Consider the following 21,734-nt stretch of genomic DNA (forward strand, 5'->3'; position numbering starts at 1 on the left):
GGTCATGTTGCGGCTGTATAGGACATTGGTTAGGCCACTGTTGGAATATTGCATGCAATTCTGGTCTCCTCCCTATCAGAAAGATGTTGTGAAACTTGAAAGGATTCAGAAAATATTTACAAGGATATTGCTAGGGTTGGAGGATCTGAGCTACAGGGAGAGGCTGAACAGTCTGGGGCTGTTTTCCCTGGAGCGTCGGAGGCTGAGGGGTGACCTTGTAGAGGTTTACAAAATTATGAGGGGACATGGATAGGATAAGTAGGCAAAGTCTTTTCCCTGGGGTCAGGGAGTCCAGAACTAGAGGGCATAGGTTTAGGGTGAGAGGGGAAAGATATAAAAGAGACCTAAGAGGCAACTTTTTCACGCAGAGGGTGGTATGTGTATGGAATGAGCTGCCAGAGGAAGTGGTGGAGGCTGGTACAATTGCAATATTTAAGAGGCATTTGGATGGGTATCTGAATAGGAAGGATTTGGAGGGATATGGGCCGGGTACTGGCAGGTGGGACTAGATTGGGTTGGGATATCTGGTCAACATGGACGGGTTGGACCGAATGGTCTGTTTCCATGCGATACATTTCTATGACTCTAAGCTCATTCCAGCACTGAAATGAAAATTCTCTTAAGCTGGTCACTCTCAACACACCCCTTATCTGAATTTCACGCACAAAACAACAAAAACACAAAATAAAATCCCCTCAGCTGGATTGCAAGGAAGATAGGAATAGGCCATTCAGCCCTTGAGCTTTTTCACCATTCAGTACAATCACGGCTCATCATCCTACTCAGTCCCCTGTTCCTCCTTTTCCCCCCCATACCCTTTGATCCCTTTAACCCAAAGAACTACATCCAACTCCTTCTTGAAAACTTTCTATGTCTTGACTGGAACCGCTTTCTGTGGTCGAGAACTGTACATTCCTCCTGCCCCTCAGAAAACCAAAAATATTCCTTTCAAATTATCCCTTGGGCTTCCCCTTCCCAAGGACGTAGCAGTTCAATGTTTCAGATTTCTCTTACTCACAATATTGTGGGCAGCCTGGAAAGTCCCATTTCTCCTATTTGCAAACAGGACGTCACAGAAGTCACTTCTCTCACACTTCTTTGATTCCTTAAGTCACTAAAAAAATCAGTAAGTGGCTCCAAGCAGTGCACCTTAGCCTGGACCTCGAGGTTCACCACTGGAACAAAGAGGGTCACTTAGAGAAGGTGATCCTATAACATTTGGTGCCACATAAAAGGTATAAGTATGTCGAATTCCATCTCCCCCTTTCTTGTTCATGCACGCCTGCGCGAGCGAGAGAAATGTTTAAAAGTAAATCAATTTATTTTCTTGAAAAAAGGCAAAAGGCTTCACACCAGAATACTTCCTGCACGGACCCAAACACAGACTATGATTCAATGCCACTTGGATTGCTTTTCCTTTTACTGCAGTTGAGATAATTGTGATGTTATAATGATTGGCAGTTGCATTCAGAGTTACTGTGGATTCACTAACCTGGGAGTTACAATACAGCAGAGGACATGGGCTCAAGTTCCAGCAGACAAAAAACTGTGGATTTGATTTCAACAAAATTGTAAAATTGTAGACTGGCGATAGAGCAAATTGGAGAGGAGAAGAAATTTATTGAACTCGCAGCGTGGGTTGGTACCTGGGACTTCGATGTTGTGGCTATTACGGAGACATGGCTAGATCAGGGACAGGATTGGCTGTTGCAGGTTCCAGGGTTTAAATGTTTTAGTAGGGTCAGAGGTGGGGGCAAAAGAGGGGGGGGTGTGGCTTTGCTTGTCAAAGATAGTATTACAGCGGTGGAAAGGAAGATGGACGAAGATTTGCCATCTGAGGTAGTTTGGGTGGAGGTTAGGAATAGGAGAGGTGAGGTCACCCTGTTAGGAGTCTTTTACAGGCCTCCTAATAGTCCTAGAATCGTTGAAGAAAGGATTGTGAAGATGATTCAGGAGAAGAGCGACAGTAATAGGGTGATTGTTATGGGAGACTTTAACTTTCCTGATATTGATTGGGAAAGCTATAGCTCAAGTTCGTTAGATGGGTCAGTGTTTGTGCAATGTGTGCAGGAGAGTTTCCTGACACAATATGTAGATAAGCCTACAAGAGGTGAGGCCATACTGGATTTGGTTCTGGGTAACGAACCAGGCCAGGTATTAGAACTAGAGGTAGGTGAGCACTTTGGGGACAGTGACCACAATTCGGTGATTTTTACTCTCGTGATGGAGAGGGATAAGTGTGTACTACAGGGCAAGAGTTATAGCTGGGGGCAGGGAAATCATGATGCGTTGAGGCATGACTTAGGATGTGTGGATTGGAAAAGTAGATTCCAAGGCAAGAGCGTAATTGATATGTGGAACTTGTTCAAGGAGCAACTATTGAGTGTCCTTGATAAGTACGTACCTATCAGGCAGGGAGGAAAGGGTCGTGTGAGGGAGCCGTGGTTTAATAAGGAGTTGGAATCCCTTGTTAAACGGAAGAGGGCGGCCTTTGTAAAGATGAGGCGTGAAGGTTCAATAGGGGCAATTGAGAGTTATAAGGTAGCCCGGAAGGACCTGAAGAGAGAGCTAAGAGCAGCAAGGAGGGGACATGAAAGGTCCTTAGTTGGTAGGATTAGGGAAAACCCTAAGGCTTTCTATAGGTATGTTAGGAATAAAAGAATGACTAGGGAAGGAATAGGTCCAATCAAGGATAGTAATGGGAAGTTGCGTGTGGAGGCTGAAGAGATTGGGGAGGCGCTGAATGAATACTTTTCGTCAGTATTCACTCAGGAACAGGACATTGTTGTCGATATAAATACTGAGGCACGAATAAGTAGAATGGATGGCTTTGAGATATGTAGAGAAGAGGTGTTGGAAATTCTGGCAAGGGTGAAAATAGATAAGTCCCCTGGGCCTGATGGTATTTATCCTAGGATTCTCTAGGAAGCAAGGGAGGAGATTGCAGAGCCATTGGCCTTGATTTTTGTGTCCTCTTTGTCGACAGGAGTAGTGCCAGAGGACTGGAGGCTAGCAAACGTGGTTCCCTTGTTCAAGAAGGGGAGTAGGGATAATCCTAGTAACTATAGGCCAGTGAGTCTCACTTCTGTTGTGGGCAAAGTCTTAGAGAGAATTGTAAGGGATAGGATTTATGCACATCTGGATAAGAATGATGTGATCAAGGATAGTCAGCATGGTTTTGTGAAGGGCAGGTCGTGCCTCACAAACCTTATTGAATTCTTTGAGAAGGTGACTAAGGAGGTAGATGAGGGGAAAGCGGTAGATGTGGTATATATGGATTTTAGTAAGGCGTTTGATAAGGTCCCCCATGGTAGGCTACTGCAGAAAATACAGAGATATGGCATTGAAGGTGAGTTGGAGGTTTGGATTAGGAATTGGCTCTCTGGAAGAAGACAGAGGGTAGTAGTTGATGGCAAAGGTTCATCTTGGAGTGCCGTCACTAGCGGTGTTCCGCAAGGATCTGTTTTGGGACCATTGCTGTTTGTCATTTTTATAAATGACCTGGAGGAAGGGTTAGAAGGTTGGGTGAGCAAGTTTGCGGATGATACGAAAGTCGGAGGAGTTGTAGACAGTGAGGAAGGGTATGGCAGGTTACAGTGGGATATAGAGAAGCTGCAGAGCTGGGCAGAAAGGTGGCAAATGGAGTTCAATGTAGCTAAGTGTGAAGTGATTCACTTTGGTAAGAGTAATAAAAAGATGGATTACTGGGCTAATGGTAGACTACTTGGTAGTGTGGAAGAGCAGAGGGATCTTGGTGTCCATGTACACAGATCTCTGAAAGTTGCCACCCAGGTAAATAGTGCAGTGAAGAAGGCATATGGCGTACTGGCTTTTATTGGTAGAGGAATTGAGTTCTGGAGTCCTGAGGTCATGCTGCAGTTGTAGAAGACTCTGGTGCGGCCGCATCTGGAATATTGTGTGCAGTTTTGGTCGCCATACTATAGGAAGGATGTGGAGGCACTGGAACGGGTGCAGAGGAAGTTTACCAGGATGTTGCCTGGTATGGTAGGAAAATCCTATGAGGAAAGGCTGAGGCACTTGGGGTTGTTTTCATTGGAGAAAAGAAGGTTTAGGGGTGACTTGATAGAGGTGTACATGATTAGGGGGTTAGATCGGGTTGACAGTGAGAACCTTTTTCCACGTATGGAGTCAGCTATTACAAGGGGGCATAGCTTTAAATTAAGGGGGGGGTAGATATAGGACTGATGTTAGGGGTAGGTTCTTCACTCAGCGAGTCGTAAGTTCATGGAATGCCCTGCCAGTAGCAGTAGTGGACTCTCCCTCTTTATGGGTATTTAAGCTGGCATTGGATAGGTATATGCAGGATAGTGGCTTAGTGTAGGTTAGGGGTGCTTTGATCGGCGCAACATCGAGGGCCGAAGGGCCTGTACTGCGCTGTAATGTTCTATGTTCTATGTTCTATGTTCTATTGACCCATAAATCCTTCACTGCTGCTGGGTCAAAACCTTGGAATTCCCTCTCTTAAGGCATTGTGGGTATATCCACAGCAGTTCAAGAAGGCAGCTTACCACCTTCTCAACACACAGCTAAAGGTGGAGTGTTGGTTGAGTCGGTGATGCCATGACCCAAGAGTAATAAAAAAAGTTCCAAGGTCCTGAATTTTGTACTCTTACTGAGCCTTCATGGATGATGATGTGAATGTGTGAGGGAACAGAGAGGTAATCTCTGCAGATCCACAGTTTAAAAAGTACCCATTATTGGCTGGCATGGGACAGACCCCCAAAAGCATAATATGCCAGGTTGCCAACATGTCTGTCAATGGCAGCATCCAGAACTTGCTGTTATTGCCCGACAAGTGTCATCTAGTTACCACCACTGGCACTGGGAAAACAGTGGTTGCACCTTAATTACGCCAGTGCCAACACTGGCACCAGGAACATCAGATTCCACACTGTCCCAGTGCACTTCAAATTATTGCATCTCCCGTGCAGAGTGCAGTCCAACAAGGAATATCACCTAGATATCTCCAAGGTCATACTCCCAATGATTGCTTTGTGCATAGCATTCAGCTTCAAACTCCACTGCAGGTGGTGTGCGAGAGCATTAATCCTGTGGGATCCTGTTCAGCTTTGGGTCATACTGACCTGAACGAAATGTGATCGCTCAGGGCTGAGAGCATGAATAAGTTACAAGGGCTTGAGTGCTATTTCAGTTAATCCATTGTAATGTGCTGGCAGCTTCATTTTCCAGCGAGCACACTGAGACATGACTCTGTGGCCCCAGATTATTTTTTTTTCCACATATCAAATCCATTTGGTCCAATGAAAAACCGCGATCACCACACCAAATCAAAAAGTTTTCCATCAAATAATATGCTGAGATAGAGAAAAATCCACTGGTGGATGATCTTGGGTTACCTATACCAATGATTTCCATGTAAGAGCTTCATTTAAATTTATTTTAATAGGCTTTGCCTATTTAAATTTTAAAAGAGAAAATGACGTGCATTTATGCAGCATTTTTAAAAGACTAAAAATTGCCTCAAGTATTTATGAAGGAACATACAGTAAGCCTTTGCAAGTGTCCTAGTCAATTCTCTGGCACTAGATCCTGCTCAAGATGTTGCACTAAATGTCACAGAAGGAAGCTTTCCACCATATTTATTGGCCTGATCGAGTCCCTTCACAGAGTCAGCTATGATAGCCTTTGGAAGATATTGGAGACATTAATCTCAATGATTCGAGAGTTCCAAGAAAACAACGCATGCATATCCTGGATGAAGGGGAGTGTTCTTACCCATCCTCAGTCATTCACGATGTTCCACAGGGCTGTGTTGAAGCACCAATCCTCTTCAGCATACGTGTTCGCCAATGCCTTCCATAGTGGTGACCCTGTATTGCATTTCGAATGGAAGAGGAGCTGCTCGATTGGAGATGACATCAGGCAACAGCCAAGTTCTTGAACAAGATGGTTCATGATCACACTGCAACACAGGATGGATTTGTTCTCCGCCAGAAGCAATAATCAGCACCCTTGCAACCAGCATGAAGCAAACAGCAGCACTGTACCAGAACATTCCAGGAAAGCCTGACCTCCAGCTCAAGGTTTAGGTTCTTGTCATGAACCTGTCAGCAACAGATTAATTCACATATCTCAGTGGAACATCTCCCCAACTGTCTGTACTGATGGTGGGCAACAACTTCCAAAGCTTTTGGAAGACTTTGAACATCAGTCTGGGATTGAGGAGAAAACAAATCTGTCCACCAAACTGAAATTTTCCAGAACAACAATCCTACCCACTTTGCTCTACACACAGGACACAAAGCTCAACCATTTTTAATTTAGCTGCTTTCAGAAACTTTTGAAGATGCTGAGCAGAACAAAATAGCAGAAAGTGAGTTACTCACCCATGCCAAGCCTTCATACCATACTGATTACAAATGAGATCAACAGACCCTTTAGCCAGAATGCCTGACTAATCACCACTTCCCTGATCAGCCTGGGCTCCGTGACAGTCAAAGCGAGCATCAAGAGGACACTCTGAAGTGAAATTTCACTGAGGAGTTTTGATATCAACTAAGAGAAGCACTCCCTTGATCACCTGGCACAATCAAATAATGAGAAGTGCTCCGTCCTTTGAAAGCATATCAGACGCTGAGAGATAACACAAAGTGGTAAAGTCCAGAGCCAACAATTTGTCCAAAGCTCAATCACCTCTGGTGTCCCAACTTATTTGCAGTAGAACATTCAGGGCACAGATTGAGTTTAGGAGGCATTTTACATACCTATTGGTATGTAAAACAAAAAAGGGAGTTAAAAAGAGACATTGAAAAGTTAGGAGATGTAAACAGGAGCATAAGATTAGACCAGGTGACGCATGCAGAGATTAACCTGGTACAAGCTCAATAGGATCAATGTTTATTTCAGTGCTGTAGCATATAAACAGCAGGCATATCATGACTCTATTACATGGGATAGACTGACAGTGATGAGAAAAAAGCATCCAACAGGGGCAACAGAAAGTTAAACAATTAATCAATAGCAAGAGAGGAGGTCGAAAACAGCTCTTTCCAATCATGTAGTGTTCCAGATCATTAACAATACGTTGTAGAGTTGGTCGGAAATAAAGAATATGTGCAAACCCACAGTGACAGGAGTGTTCTGTTAACCCAACCACACACCCACTGCAACCCCAATTCCGACGCTTGATCAACTTGTACAGCGGCTGGCGTAGCTTTCTCTTTGTCCTGATCAACCTCCCTAGACTTTACCACTACCTGCGCAGTCATTGCTGCTCCTGTTTCCCCTTCTGTGGTTGATGGTGATCTCTGTTGTGTGCCAGGGCTCCATCCTGCTTTGCCATCATCTATGTACTATCCCTCAATAAACTTGCAGTGAATACAGTGAATGCACAACCACCTCTGACGCGAAGACTTTTACCACATGCTTGTCATACATCAGACAAAAACGATGCAAGTCAGAATTACTTGCAACTTGAGATCTTAACTTTGTTTTTGTTCTCACATACGCCTTTATTTGTTCCATCACTTTGGGTCAAATACAGTAAAAGGAAAAGGAGGGATTCTGTAAAATTTGTAGTGAGTGTCCATTGCTCGCTCAAACTTCCATCTCCATCTTGATTCTGAGCAGCTGAAACCATGATTGTTAAATCTAAAGGCTCCCCTTTCACTTCAAAAACACCATTTCTCCATTCCTCATTTTCCCTTTCGTACACTGTAGCTAATCCCGTATTGTCTCATGCACAAGGACTGTCCGGGATTAGCACCACTAGCTCAATGAATCAAAGAAAGAATCTTCATTTAATGAGTTACATTTTCAAATCCCTCAAACTGTACTTCCAGCATGTGAAAATAATTGTTGTTAATCATTCTCCCTCCTCTCACTGCACAGACTACACTTTCACTGACACTTTAAATCTCTATCGTCACACAAGCTGTTTTAAATAGTCACAAAATCCTCCACCTTGAAACATATCATCAATCCTGCACATCCTTCTTTCCCAATTTTCCCACTTGCAACAGAAAATCTCCCAACTGCACCCCCCCCCCCCACTCGTAAAATGCAAGAAGCTCCAAGTTATTATTTGGAACACTGAAGGAGTTGGACACCCCCCAGAATCCCAAAGGGAATGTTTCAGAATATGGCTGCCCCTCCCTAACATTTGCAAGAGCGCTGTCAGTACATGGGAGCTACCCAGCAGCCAGCTGGTCTAACACAATTAACAAATCCAACATAAACAAACACATGCCGGTTAATACAACATCATATTTGGAAAGAATATTTTCCGCAACCCTACTGGATCTCTTGCAAGGAACAAAGAGGTTATGGCAACGTGGATTCAGACAAAACTCTGATCACCTAATCCTACTTTCAAATTTGAATTCAATAAGAATCTGAAAAAAAACAAGCAGGCCTATTAATGACCAAATAACTAATGTCCACCTTGATGACAATCCACCTGGTTCACTAATACCCTTTAGGAAAAGAAATCTGGTCTGCCCTATTACCCACAGTAATGTGCTTAGCTCTTAACTGACTCTGGCATAGCCAGATTCTAGATTAGAGTGGTGCTGGAAAAGCACAGCAGTTCAGGCAGCATCCGAGGAGCAGGAAAATAAGCTCCAGTAAAGAGTGATCGTCTTTAGATGAGATGTTAAACCAAGTCTATTCTTGTGATTTAGGTAGACATTAAAAGATCCCTTGGTATTATTCAAATGGAAGAGGCAGTTCTCTCAACGTCCTGCATGATAATCCTCCCTCACTCAACATAATAGGACCTTAATATCATGTCAGTATATAACAGTAACATCTGACAAGCTGCTTCACTGGCTACTCTTTTTCTGTTCCTAAAATATAGGCAGAGTGGTGCCCAAAATGCTGAGAGATGTAAACACATTATTGAACAGAGGGGAATGGAGTTATGAGCCTGGAGCAAGCTGAAGATATTGTCTCTACAGCAGTGTAGTTGGTATGTGGAACAGACTTTGAACAAAAGCTGACTTACTTGTTTCTAAAAGAATATGAACCTCAGATTGCAGATTTGAAGTACAAGTTCATGCAATTAAATGCACACAATGGGTTTAACATTGAAAATACAAACAGAGAAAATAGGAGCCTGGTAGGCCATTTGGTCCATCGACCCCAATTTACCAATCAAAATTATCATGGCTGATCTCTAGCGGAACACCATACTGCCTCTTTCTCTCCATGTTTCTTGACACTATCAGCCTCTAGAAATCTAGTTTCTTAAATATATTCACATTTAAGGTCTCCATAGATTCCTGTATTTTGGATTTTGGATCAAACAGATGATTGCATATTCACCTTTACCCACACCATATTCTAATTTGGAAATTTTATCTGCTTTGCTTCATCTTCCTTTAGAGATGAACTACAATAGAGAAGAGCCCAAAATAATCATATTTGCATGCAAGTCATTTAGGGGGCTTCAGATGGCAAATAATCTCTGGGATGGTCAAGGATGACTGAAAACCTGTATCCTTCATGGAGGACCACCAGTCGTTCTTCTGATTCTACACAGTGGAAGAGGAACCATCAATAGTGAACCAAATTGGTCACTACTGGAGCTTATTTTCCCCTATCGATACAACATAACATAAGACCATACAACACTGGAGCAGAAGCAGACGATTCAACTCTGAGTCTGCTCTACTATCCATTGAGATCATGGCTGATGTGATAACTTTCAATTCCGATTTCCTGCCCTCGCCCCATTTACTACAGCAACCAATGCATTTTGATGCTCTGCCAATCAACATATGTGAAATTCTTAACTCATTTCACTTCATTATAAAGACCCTGTTAGAGAGTTTAAAGAAATCCCTCCACACACAGCAGTCAGTTGACAAGACGAAAATCTATACGGGTCCTCCTGAATTCTTTATGTCTATTAAACTAGAGGATAAATGCAAAAATTGCGCATGTTTATTGTTAAGCAGTTTCACATCCCAAGTGGCAAACTGCTGCAAGCGTTTTCCCAATGACTGGCAGCTTGCTGTTCCTCCAACTGTCTGGGGAGCTGCCTGGACCAGGACAAAAAAAGTCTACACATAGGGTAAAAAAGTTTCACACTGGCTAGATTTATTCACAAATGGTGTTCAAGTGCAGTGACAAAAATCCATCGCCTTCAGTGCTACCAGTCAACTAGATCCTAATCATATGTTTAAATGCTGAAGTCTGGTCACTTATACATCCACAAACATACAGATACACAGAAAGTGGGGATTTGACAAAGTGAGGATTTGACACGGAGTGCCTGCCTTTTAAAATTAAAAAAAAAATGCTGGGAATGCTCATTAGCACATCCAGCTTCTGAGATTAGAAAAGTAATTAGCTGATGGAGACCCTCTTCCAAAGCCTTTTTATCCAAAACATTGAACAGCCTTTTAGTCCTTCAGATGATGGTGGAGCTGCTATGTACTTCCAGCATTTTCTGTTTCTCCCCCAGACCTCTGAGCCTTTTATAAGCAGCGCTGACAATAAAATGTACTCCTTGCTTGAATGTTTTGTCATTCATCAGAAAATGGGGGTGAACTGCAAGAAGAAGAAACCTAGCGGTTCAAACACATTGAAATAGGCCAAATCTGCACAGAAATGAAAATAGGCTTATGTAGGAATCGGAGGAGGCCATTCAGCCGCTCAAGGCCACTCTAGAATTCAGAACATAAACGAGCATAGTGCAGCAACAGGCCCTTCAGCCCACGATGTGGTGCCGAACATGACACCAAAGTTAAACTAATCCCTTCTGCCCGCCCATGGTCCCTAATCCCTCCATTCTTTGCTTATTCATGTGCCTATCTAAAAGTCCCTTAAACATTCCTATCATATCCCTGCCAGTGCATTCTAGACTCCTACCATTCTGTGTACAAAAAAGATTTGCCCCTCACATTGCCTTTGAATTTTTCCCCTCTCACCTAAAATGCACTTCTAGTATTAGACATTTCAACTCTGGGAAAAAGGTCCTGACAGTCAATCCTATCTGTATATTTCCCCTTAACATTTGACTTAAATTCATGGTTGATCAATGGGCTAACTCCAAATGCTTTAGTGCCTTTGATGAACAAAAATAAATCTCTCAATCTCAAATTTTAAAAAAAAAAAATCAACAATTGATCTAGGATCAATTATTGATTTTTTGTCCTTTCTTGAATCAAATCTCAAGAACTTTAAAAAGAAACGAATTTATAGAAAACAACAATCTTAATGATTTCATTAGAAACCACTGCAACAACATCCATTTATATTAGATTACCTACAGTGTGGAAACAGGCCCTTCGGCCCAACAAGTCCACACCGACCCTCCAAAGAGAAACCCACCCCCTATATTTACCCCTGACTAATCCACCTAAAATTATGGGCAAATTTAGCATGGCCAATTCACCTAACCTGCATATCTTTGGACTGTGAGAGGAAACCGGAGCACCCGGAGGAAACCCAAACAGACGTGGGGAGAGTGTGCAAACTCCACACAGACAATTGCCCAAGGTGGGAATTGAATGCGGGTCCCTGGCGCAGTGCTAACTACTGAGTCACTGTGCCGCCCTAATAATACATTTAATGTAGTATAAAAATCCCAAGGCACTTCACAGGACCACTGACTGTATTAAAAAACACCAAGAGTTCAAAATGTGTTCAGTACTCAGTTCATGTCTTGGAGCAAATGCATTGCGTGCAGCTGAGTAAAGAATGAGTCAAGCCATAATGCCCAGATTCTGCTGAGCTTCCCCTGCAATAGACACTATAATGAAACCAAACCTTCCAGCTCAGTGAGCAAACCTACATCCAGAACCTCAACCTGAGCTGCAAATCTTCTCAAAACTCACTGACACTATAATGGTTACAATCTTAGCTACATTTCGTTCCAAAAGTAGGGGCAGAATGAATGGCAAGAGGGAACGGCCAGGTTACGAGTGAGACCAGCCCGAGATGTACATGCTTGTAGGTGGTTGGCCTGATCAAGTCTAGACCTGGACAACACCTCCAGTAAGATGGTCGAAGAGCCCCTGGATACTAATCCTCTGGATAAGCAAAAGCTGTGATTCAATGAAGATTCATTACCTTCAGAATAGCTGCAGAGGATGTGGGAATGGCAAACGTTTCCTCAAAATAGGAGCGCAAAAATGCACAGGCTGAGTAAGCACAAGTCATGATTTACAAGCACAATTTATATCCTGCTCACAGATCAAAACAAACCCTACATCTTGATAAAACCATGTGACAGAAACCAGTCATAAACAAGTAGTAAGCAGCAGTTTCCTCCAAAACAAAACCAACTTATGTGGTCACACAAACCTATGCATAGTATATAGCTTCCACTTCCTCACTTTATAGTCACTGTGCAATATGGCAGCAGAGAAAGAAAGCAAGCCAAAGTGAGATCAGAGCAGAATACAAATCAATTCCCAATGCTACTGCTGCCTGCAAGAGTTTAAATGCCAATAACGATCAAGTGGTCCAGATTTGAACTAACTGGGTTTCTCTTAAAAACAAAACACACATATCCGGTTCAGCGTCAATGAGATCCTTCTTTATAGTATTATTAATAATCATGATACTATGCCGTATCTAAAATACTTAATGCCTTACCAGTTGCGAAAACATCAAAATTGGCAAGAAACTGAAATGCTGCAAGTGCCCACACAAAAAGTCACCATATTAATCTCATGCTTTGAGTGTTGGGATTGAAACAAAAAAAAAACAAACTCGAGGGCAGGTACAGAAGCATTCGCTTCAGAATTCGGTATGTGAGAGCTTCCGTGTAACAACTGTCCCACTCCCATATTCTTCAGGTTCAGTAACCTTTTACTCTGAGCTGGTATGCTTTTTTGTCCATTTCCACAGTCTCCTCTCCTTTCTCCAGGCTAAATCAGTGACCATCCACAGGGAATGCAGGCAAGCAGCCTCACCTGAACCTCGAAAGGAGCTGTAAACTAACATTTCCAAATCTACCACCTTCATCGACCTGTACTTGCACCAAACCAAGGAGAGTGTGAAATCCCTGTAGGTGCAATTAATAACTCATTGTTTCAAATTTACAGTGGGTCAGTAACGAAAAACATCAAGAACCAAAAGGCTTCACTAGGTATTTACACAATGTTACCTGTTATCCAGGTGTTATATATTTCGGTTGACATTAGATATTTTCCAATGTTTAATAGTGTCAGTCCCTCATTTCAGTGATTTGGGCATTTGCTTTGAACTACTCGATACCCAATTCTTTGTGCGCTGGGTTGATCTGGATAGGTTCTGTGTGCACATGTACCCTTTCCAACTCTCTGAAGACAGACTGAGTCAATACTAGAGAGAAGGCTGTGGCTGGTTTGACATTCCTGATGAAGGGCTTTTGCCCGAAATGTTGATTCTCCTGCTCCTCGAATGCTGCCTGACCTGCTGTGCTTCTCCAGCACCACATTCTTGACTCTGATCTCCAGCATCTGCAGTCCTCACTTTCACCAGGTTTGGCATATAATCTACTCACTAACAAAAATACATACAAAAGCCTATCATCCTAAACCACTTATATAGGAGGCCATATCAATGCCAGCACTTTGCTGGAGTAATCTAAAATTAATCCTCCTGGCTACTATATTTCCTAATCCCATCAGTTTCCTGGTATGTCCAGGTGAAGGACTCATATGAATACATGTCAAGTCCTTTTGCTGGCACAATCTTTGACAATGCAACCATTTAGCCTTCGTGCTTGCGTCCCAGATATTGCTGGCATTGTTAGATGTAAAGCATTGTAAAGATGAGGAACTTTTAGATCAAAGAAAGGGCAACATCCATCCAGTACACCTGTTACCATCCTAGTAGGCAAACTCATACATCAATAACGGCAATGCTTATAACTTCTATCCAAGTCAACAACAGACCTAGACAATGAGGGGAGGTCAACCTCCAATAGTTGAGAGTTACACAACCATTGTACACAAGTCACCCATTCATTGTTGCACTCACTGTGCATCACACCCACAAGTTCCTCTTCTAGTGTCTTCCACAATGATACTTTCTGAATTAAAATCTAATTTGCTATTGAATGAATCAATAATTTCCACTTTCCCTATCTCCTCAGGGAATCTGTTCTATAGATTGACCGCTGAGATGTTATTTCTATAAATTCATTTTGAATTAATAATTTCTTCAAATGTTGGCGACGACCTCTCCTACTGCCACTCCATTTAAAATAGTTTTGAAACCTAGAATCTCTCAGCACCTGGCTAATTGTTAGCCCTGCTCATTCCAGCTCTTTGAAAAAGTTATTCAACATATTCATACTTTAGTTTCCAGCTTCACCCCCACCACAGAACCTTGCAAATTATTTGTCTCCAAAACAATTTGATGGGATGGTAAGGTTGGAACACAAACAGCGATTATATAATTTGGGTTTGTTTTCATTTGGAGGCTTTGATTCCATCATCCTTGCATGTAGAACATTCTAGATCCTGAACAGATACATTTTCCTATTTTCCCCTCCCATTCTCTGGCTAGCTATTTCAAATTCAGACGTGCTCACCATTATCTTGCCATTTTGAAATCTGAAAATCGTCAAATGACTCAGCTCATAATCTTCTCTTTTCTAAATGAAAAGAAGCCCAATTTATATAATCACTGCCTGTATTCCAACCCTACCATCCCCTCAAATCATTTTGGATGCAGACTTCTGGATCATTTCAATAACCGCAAATATCTTTACTGTACAGTGACAGCCAGGACTATACACAGTATTCCAAGTGCCACTGTAATAACAATTTATAAAATGGCACAACCACCTCATTACTATTGACCTTTTAACACATCTCAACATTTAATTTACTTTACTCACTGGCATCAGACATTGTTGCAATAATTTTAATCTACTGTATAATAAAGACCCTTACATCTCTTTTTCATACACATTATCTTCCTTCCACTTAAGTATAGCCCCCTGCTACTAGATCATGTTTAGCTCCATATAAAGTATTTAGTATTTCTCTACAGCTCATCCATTCTGAGTAAGGTTCAAATCCTGTAACTTATCCTGTACATCACAGTAAAGGAAGAAGAGGAGAGAGGAGTTGAGAAAGCGAGGGAAAGCATAAATATTATTTGCCTTAACCTCTGCCCCTCAGATCCAAAAAGGGAAAAAATAGACAAAACGACACATTTTTGTCCATGCCTCTTGTCTTGTGTGCAAAACAAAATACTTTAACAAAATAGATGCCCTTTTCGGCAAGTTCTGTTCAACCAAACAGCTACTCGAACATAGAATCAACAAATAGGAATTCAAAAACATTTTTTCCACTAAAATGATCTTGTCCAACAATCTAAATGAGGTGTAAAATAGCAGAGCAAAAGGGGCAATCTGATACCGAAGGAATTAAATATTAGATTATTTGAATTAATGCAGACATCAGACAGTAAACTGCACAATGTAGGCATTGTGGATTTGCACCATCAGCTCTGCTAAAGCTTGTCTGAAGGGACATCATTGAATGGAAGGTTTTGACTCAGCACTAAATAAAATTAAAATTCTGCATTGTCCAACAATACCCACAGAAATATGCAGGCACTGAAAAGAACTAAAACGTCAGGAGCATTGAACTTTAGCCTGTTCTTTCCTTTCTGTCGTATCAATTAGTTGAGTTTAAAAGGACAAATAGACTAACATCAGAAAATGCTTAATGTAACAATCAACAACACATAAATGGATATTTAAAATCAAAAAATAAAAGATACTGGTCACCAATAATCTACTTACCATTATCTTGGCAGCTTAGTTCTGAGCCTCCCCCACATTGTACTGAAAATTACTGTATCTTCTTAATGCTGATGCTGTCATAGACAAGAGATACCAGTGTCAGATGTTACAAGTATCAAACAATCGCCCCCTCACCCCCGTTCCATAATATCTGTTTCGCCTTTAAATTTGAAGATGAAGTAAACTTCATTAGTTTCCCTTGCTTTCTTAGATTGCAGCCGGTTTCTTCATTTATCGATGCCTGGTTTTAACTCTAGGGTCACTGACACACAGAGAGAAAGCACCGGGGGGGGGGGGGGGGGAATGGCTGTTTCTCCTCTCCATGGAGCAAGGAAGGGAGGGAGAGAGAGAAAAAAAGTGGAAAAGGGGAGAGAGAGAGAGAGAGAGAGAGAAAGAAGAGAGATTAAGACAGCGAGAGGAAGAGCGAAGTGGGGGGGGGGGGGGGAAAGAGAAGAGAGAAAGAGTGAAGGGGGGGAAAGAGAGGGAGGGAGAAGACGAGTGAAAGGGGGTAGAGAGAGAGAGGGAGGGAGAAGACGAGTGAAAGGGGGTAGAGAGAGAGAGGGAGGGAGAAGACGAGTGAAAGGGGGTAGAGAGAGAGAGGGAGGGAGAAGACGAGTGAAGAGGGGAGAAAGAGGGAGGGAGAAGACGAGTGAAGGGGGAGAGAGAAAGAGTGAAGGGAGAGAGAGAAAAAGAGTGAAGGGAGAGAGAGAGAGAAAAAGAGTGAAGGGGGGGAAGAGAGATATTAAGGCAGCGAGAGAAAGAGTGAAGGGGAGAGAGAGTGAGGGGGGGGGAAAGAGAGAAAGAGTGAAGGGGGAGAGAGAGATATTAAGACAGAGAGAGAAAGAAAATAAGCAAAGAAAGGAGCAAGCGAGTAACAGGAGAGAGAGGGGGGGGAAAAAAAAGACTTGAAGCTGCTTTCAGTCACCTGCCGAGTTGTCGGGATATTGGCTCAGCTCTTGCAGGCTCGGGTTAAAGTGGGGTACCAAGTGAGCGGCAGCGCCCGCTCTCAGACACTGCTGGTCGGGTCCCTGTCAAAGCCAGTGGCCGGTCTCAGGCCCACCCGGAGTCACAAAGCGGTCTCACTCGAAAAGAAACCGTTCGGGGACGGTCCACAAACGGGAATCTCCCCAGCCGCTTCCCTTCGGAGGCAAATAAATAACAACTTCAAACCTTTTCTGGCAGCTTTCAAATCCAAAAGATAAACTACTGTCTAAATCGCCTTGAAGTAAAACCGAACTTTTTAAAAAGAAAACATTTCCCTGATGAGTTTTGAGTGTTATCGAAAACCCAAAATATAAGGTCACTTCACTGTTTAAGAAAGAACATTTTAATCTCCAATATACAAAAAGGATACAGCGGGGGCACTCTGTTTCATTGTTTATAGAACAAAGTTCAATTTTAAACCTAAAGTTAAGCACCCGGTATTTTGATTATTTATGAGCTAAGTACAGCAAAGGCTTTCAGAAAGTATTTTAAAAGGGTGTTATTTGGTAGAGATCTGATGGACTGGTCCAGTTAGGAGGAGGCTGGACAGAGTAAGATTGGGAGAAATTGTTCCCATTAAAAAGAACTGAGAACAAGATTGTGTACACTTAAGGCGATTGGCAAAATAAGCAGTGAGAACCAGAGAAAATCTTTCACACAACATAGATCAGGAAAACACTCCATGGTAGGTTGAACCAGGACCCTCAAGAGGATACAAAAGCAGAAATTGCTGGAGAAACTCAGCAGGTCTGGCAGCATCGGTGGAGAGAAAGCCGAGTTGACATTTCGGGTCCAGTGACCCTTCACCTGAGTTGATAGAAGCTAGGAAAAGGTGATGAAGGGTCACTGGACCTGAAACATTGAGGATAAAGATACACCTTTTCCTAGTTATTATCAATTCAGATGAAGCGTCACTGGACCTGAACTGCTAACTCTGTTTTCTGTCCTCAGATGCCAGACCTGCTGAGTTTATCCAGAAGATACTGTTTCTGTTTCAGTTTTCCAATATCCGAAGTTCTTTGTTTCGTTTCATATTTAAGGCGGAATTGGAATGGTTATCTGAAAAGTAAACAGTTGCAAGGTCACGGGGAGCAAGCGGGGGAGTGCTTCTGGACTCTTGTAGGAAGAGCCAGCAGAGGAATGACTGGCTAAATAGCTTCCTTCAGAGTAGAATTGTATACAATCTTGGATTCATGTATTATTATAGACCAGACCAAATCCCCTCAAAATAGATTAAGAAGACACCTAGACTAACTTTTTCTTGTTTTAACAGCAAGTGTTAGAAATTTCAATTCAATTGGTCAAGCTACTAGTCTTGAAAAATAGAAAAAGCAAAACACACTTCATTCACACACTAGAGTTAAAATACAACCAAAAAAAAAAGAATTGGAATAACTTAATTCTAATGGAAAACTTTACAGAATATTAGATCATTTAACTACTAAACAGAACTGTTCCAGTATAGTAACATCCCATAAACACTCCCTTGGCAAAGGCAAATTCAGTAAAATAGATTGTCTCATATGCAATTCTAGCACCAGGAAGAGAACTCCCCAGCCTTTAGCTGTAACAGAGGGAGAGGAGAAACAGCTTCCACATCCAGCTTGAAGCCCCAGCAACTGCTGGAAGCTAAAACTAAACATTCTGGTTCTGGGGGAGCTTGATACCAATCATTCAGGCTGCGTCTACTGTTGCAACATTAAAAAAAACCTAGGCCTCACAAGCTGTTTATTCTATTGGCTTTGAGTAGATTGCACAGCAGCTGTTTCTCAACTTTGCTTCATAAATAAAAACCAAGTTTAAAATACATCTCTTAAAGCCATAGTATTGTTACAATGGGAATTAATCAATTATCAATGCTTCAATTTTCTACTTAACTAAATGTTAACCAAAACCTAAAGTAGTTAAATCCATATAGCTTATGTTCATTAAAATAAAACAAAGAACTGTGGATGCTGAAGATCTGAAACAACAGCAGATATTGCTAGAGAAACTCAGGAGGTCTGCCAGAATCTGTGAAAAAGAAAACAGAGTTAATGTTTTGAGTCCAGTGACCCTTCTTGAGAACTAGTAGTATCTTACAGATTACTGAAAACCCTGGATAGAATGGATGTGGAGAAAGTATTTCCACTAGTAGCAGAGATTCAGACCAGAGGGCATAGCCTTGGAGTGAAGGGACAACCCTTTAGATCTGAGATGAGGAGAAATGTCTTCACCCAGAGGGTGGTGAATCTGTGGAACTCATTGCCACAGAAGGCTGGGGAGGCCAAACTATTGAGTTTCTTTAAGACAGAGATAAATATGTTCTTGATTGGTAAGGGAATCGATGGTTATGGGAGAAGGCAGGAGAATGGGGTTGAGAAACATATCCACCATTATCGAATAGTGGAACAGACTCGATGGGCCAAAAAGCCTAATTCTGCTCCTATATCTTATGTTCTTATAGCTAGTAAAAGGTACATATACTGAAGACAGGGAATGGGGAAAGGAGTGAACAGTTAGGGCAAAGTGGAGCCCAAAGAGAGCCTTTCTATCTCCTTGGCATACAGTCAAGTGTCCATTTGTCCCTCTGTCGTTCTCTCTCTCTGGGCTCCATCTAGGCCTATATGCTTGCTCCTTCACCCCCACACCCACTCCCATTTTCAGCATATATAATAGCTAGGAAAAAAATGCTATCAGTTCTGAAGGAGGGTCACTGGACTCAAAATATTGATTCTGATTTCTCTCCATAGATACTGCCAGACTTGCTGAGCTTTTCCAGCAAATTCTGTTTTTATGGCTTGTATTCACCACATTTTACGGAGATTACTGTTTAAATTTAGTAGATTTGTCAAATGCCATGCAGCTCTCTAATTTAAATATCTATTTTTAATCAATGTTTTAATTATTTGACATACTTTTTTCTTGTTAGTAATGTACAAATAAGTTCCAAACTTCAAATCCTCTTTTGCAACTGTAAGTTACCCGTATGAACAGCATCTATTTATGTTAAATTCCATTTTATTTAAGGAATCCTGAACAGAATACAATCCAAGTTACATATTAATACATCATTGCATTTTACCTAATTTACAAGCCAACCTATTTAAATATACTTCTATCAGCTGCCTCACAACTTCATGGCAATGTCCAAACATCCCATAAACAAATATTCAGTTCTGGATTTGAGCTGGGCTCAACAAACAAATATTGGTAATTGAAATAGTGGAACAAATATGATTAGATTACAGTTTGTCATTTACACCAAAGAAGTGTTTCAGATTGCATATCCTTACACAGATTAAATTAATCTCTCCTTCCACTTTGCCCATATTCCTAAAGGGTTTCTGATCATGACAAACTGTTCTAGAAAGGGCTGGAAAAAAACGTAATGCAAACTGAATTCAAGACATCTGATCCTTTCGGTCACCCTTCCATCAGTGCACTTTTTCCTGTACAGACCTGGACAAGAGACCACAGAAAGCTGCAGCAAGATTAGAAATGAAATAACTGGACGTTTTGAGTGTGAGCATGTTCTGTTTTCAGTAATCTAGTTCCGGGAATTCTGACTCATTTTCTTCTAGTTCACTTTCATTTTCTGCTTGTGATAAAGGCTGACCTTTACCATAGAAGGTGAGCTGTAAAATTTCTTTCACTTTCTCCTTTTTAGTTACAAAGCCCTATCTCTCGCATTTTCCAATCAATATCTCCATATGTCTCTGTCAGTTAGGCATTCTCCATATTGCACTCTCTCACCCCACCAGGTAAAGTTGCCATATTCCCAGAGGAGAAAGTGAGGACTGCAGATGCTGGAGATCACAGCTGAAAAATGTGTTGCTGGAAAAGCGCAGCAGGTCAGGCAGCATCCAAGGAGCAGGAGAAGCGACGTTTCGGATAAAAGGTAGGGAGGAGGGACTTGGGGGAGGGGCATTGGGAATACGATAGGTGGAAGGAGGTTAAGGTGAGGGTGATAGGCCGGAGAGGTCGGGAAGAAAATTGCAGGTCAAGAAGGCGGTGCTGAGTCCGAGGGTTGGGACTGAGACAAGGGGGGGGGGGCGGGAAATGAGGAAGCTGGAGAAATCTGCATTCATCCCTTGTGGTGGAGGGTTCCTAGGCAGAAGATGAGGTGCTCTTCCTCCAGGCGTCGTGTTGCCATGGTCTGGAGATGGAGGAGGCCAAGGACCTGCATGTCCTTGGCGGAGTGGGAGGAGGAATTAAAGTGTTCAGCCACGGGGCGGTTGGGTTGGTTGGTGCAGGTGTTCCAGAGGTGTTCTCTGAAACGTTCCAGAAGTAGGCGGCCTGTCTCCCCAACGTAGACGCAGCCACATCAGGTGCAGCGGATGCAGTAAATAATACGTGTGGAGGTGCAGGTGAATTTGTGACGGATATGGAAGGATCCCTTGGGTCCTTGGGGGGGGGGGGGGGGTGGGGGGGGAAGTGAGTGAGGGGGGAGGTGTGGGCACAAGTTTTACATTTCTTGCGATTGCAGGGGAAGGTACCGGGAGTGGAGGTTGGGTTGGTGGGGGGTGTGGATCAGACGAGGGAGTCGCAGAGGGAGTGGTCTTTCCGGAACGCTGATAGGGGTGGGAAGGGAAATATATCCTTGGTGGTGGGGTCTGTTTGGAGGTGGCGGAAATGATGAAGGATGATACGATGTATCTGGAGGTTGGTGGGGTGGTAGGTGAAGACCAGTGGGGTTCTGTCCTGGTGGCGATTGGAGGGGCGGGGCTCAAGGGCGGAGGAGCGGGAAGTGGAGGAGATGCGGTGGAGAGCATCATCAACCACGTCTGAGGGGAAATTGCGGTCTTTGAAGAAGGAGGCCATCTGGGTTGTTCGGTATTGGAATTGGTCCTCCTGGGAGCAGATGCGGCGGAGGTGAAGGAATTGGGAATATGGAATGGCATTTTTACAGTGGGCAGGGTGGGAGGAGGTGTAATCTAGGTAGCTGTGGGAGTTGGTTGGTTTATAGTAAATGTCCGTGTTGAGTCGGTCGCCCGAGATAGAAGTGGAGGAGTCTGAGATGGTCCAGGTA

General features: G+C 42.6%; 1 protein-coding gene across 5 annotated transcripts in view; it reads right to left on the reverse strand.

The window, feature by feature from the left end:
- The window catches only part of LOC140463330 (CREB3 regulatory factor-like), a 158,441-nt gene that overhangs the window by 130,900 nt on the left and 5,807 nt on the right, over nt 1-21,734 (reverse strand). For 3 of the 5 annotated variants that reach the window (XM_072557133.1, XM_072557130.1, XM_072557136.1), the window contains exon 2: nt 15,740-15,813. In XM_072557133.1, the coding sequence (XP_072413234.1) occupies nt 15,740-15,742 (3 nt within the window). In that variant the 5' untranslated portion in view covers nt 15,743-15,813. Of the gene's footprint in view, nt 1-15,739; nt 15,814-16,664; nt 16,879-21,734 lie in introns of all 5 variants that reach the window. The other 2 variants (XM_072557134.1, XM_072557131.1) reach the window with 1 other exon arrangement.

This window comes from Chiloscyllium punctatum, chromosome 38 (genome assembly GCF_047496795.1).
Source record: "Chiloscyllium punctatum isolate Juve2018m chromosome 38, sChiPun1.3, whole genome shotgun sequence".
Classification (NCBI taxonomy): Eukaryota; Metazoa; Chordata; class Chondrichthyes; order Orectolobiformes; family Hemiscylliidae; genus Chiloscyllium; species Chiloscyllium punctatum.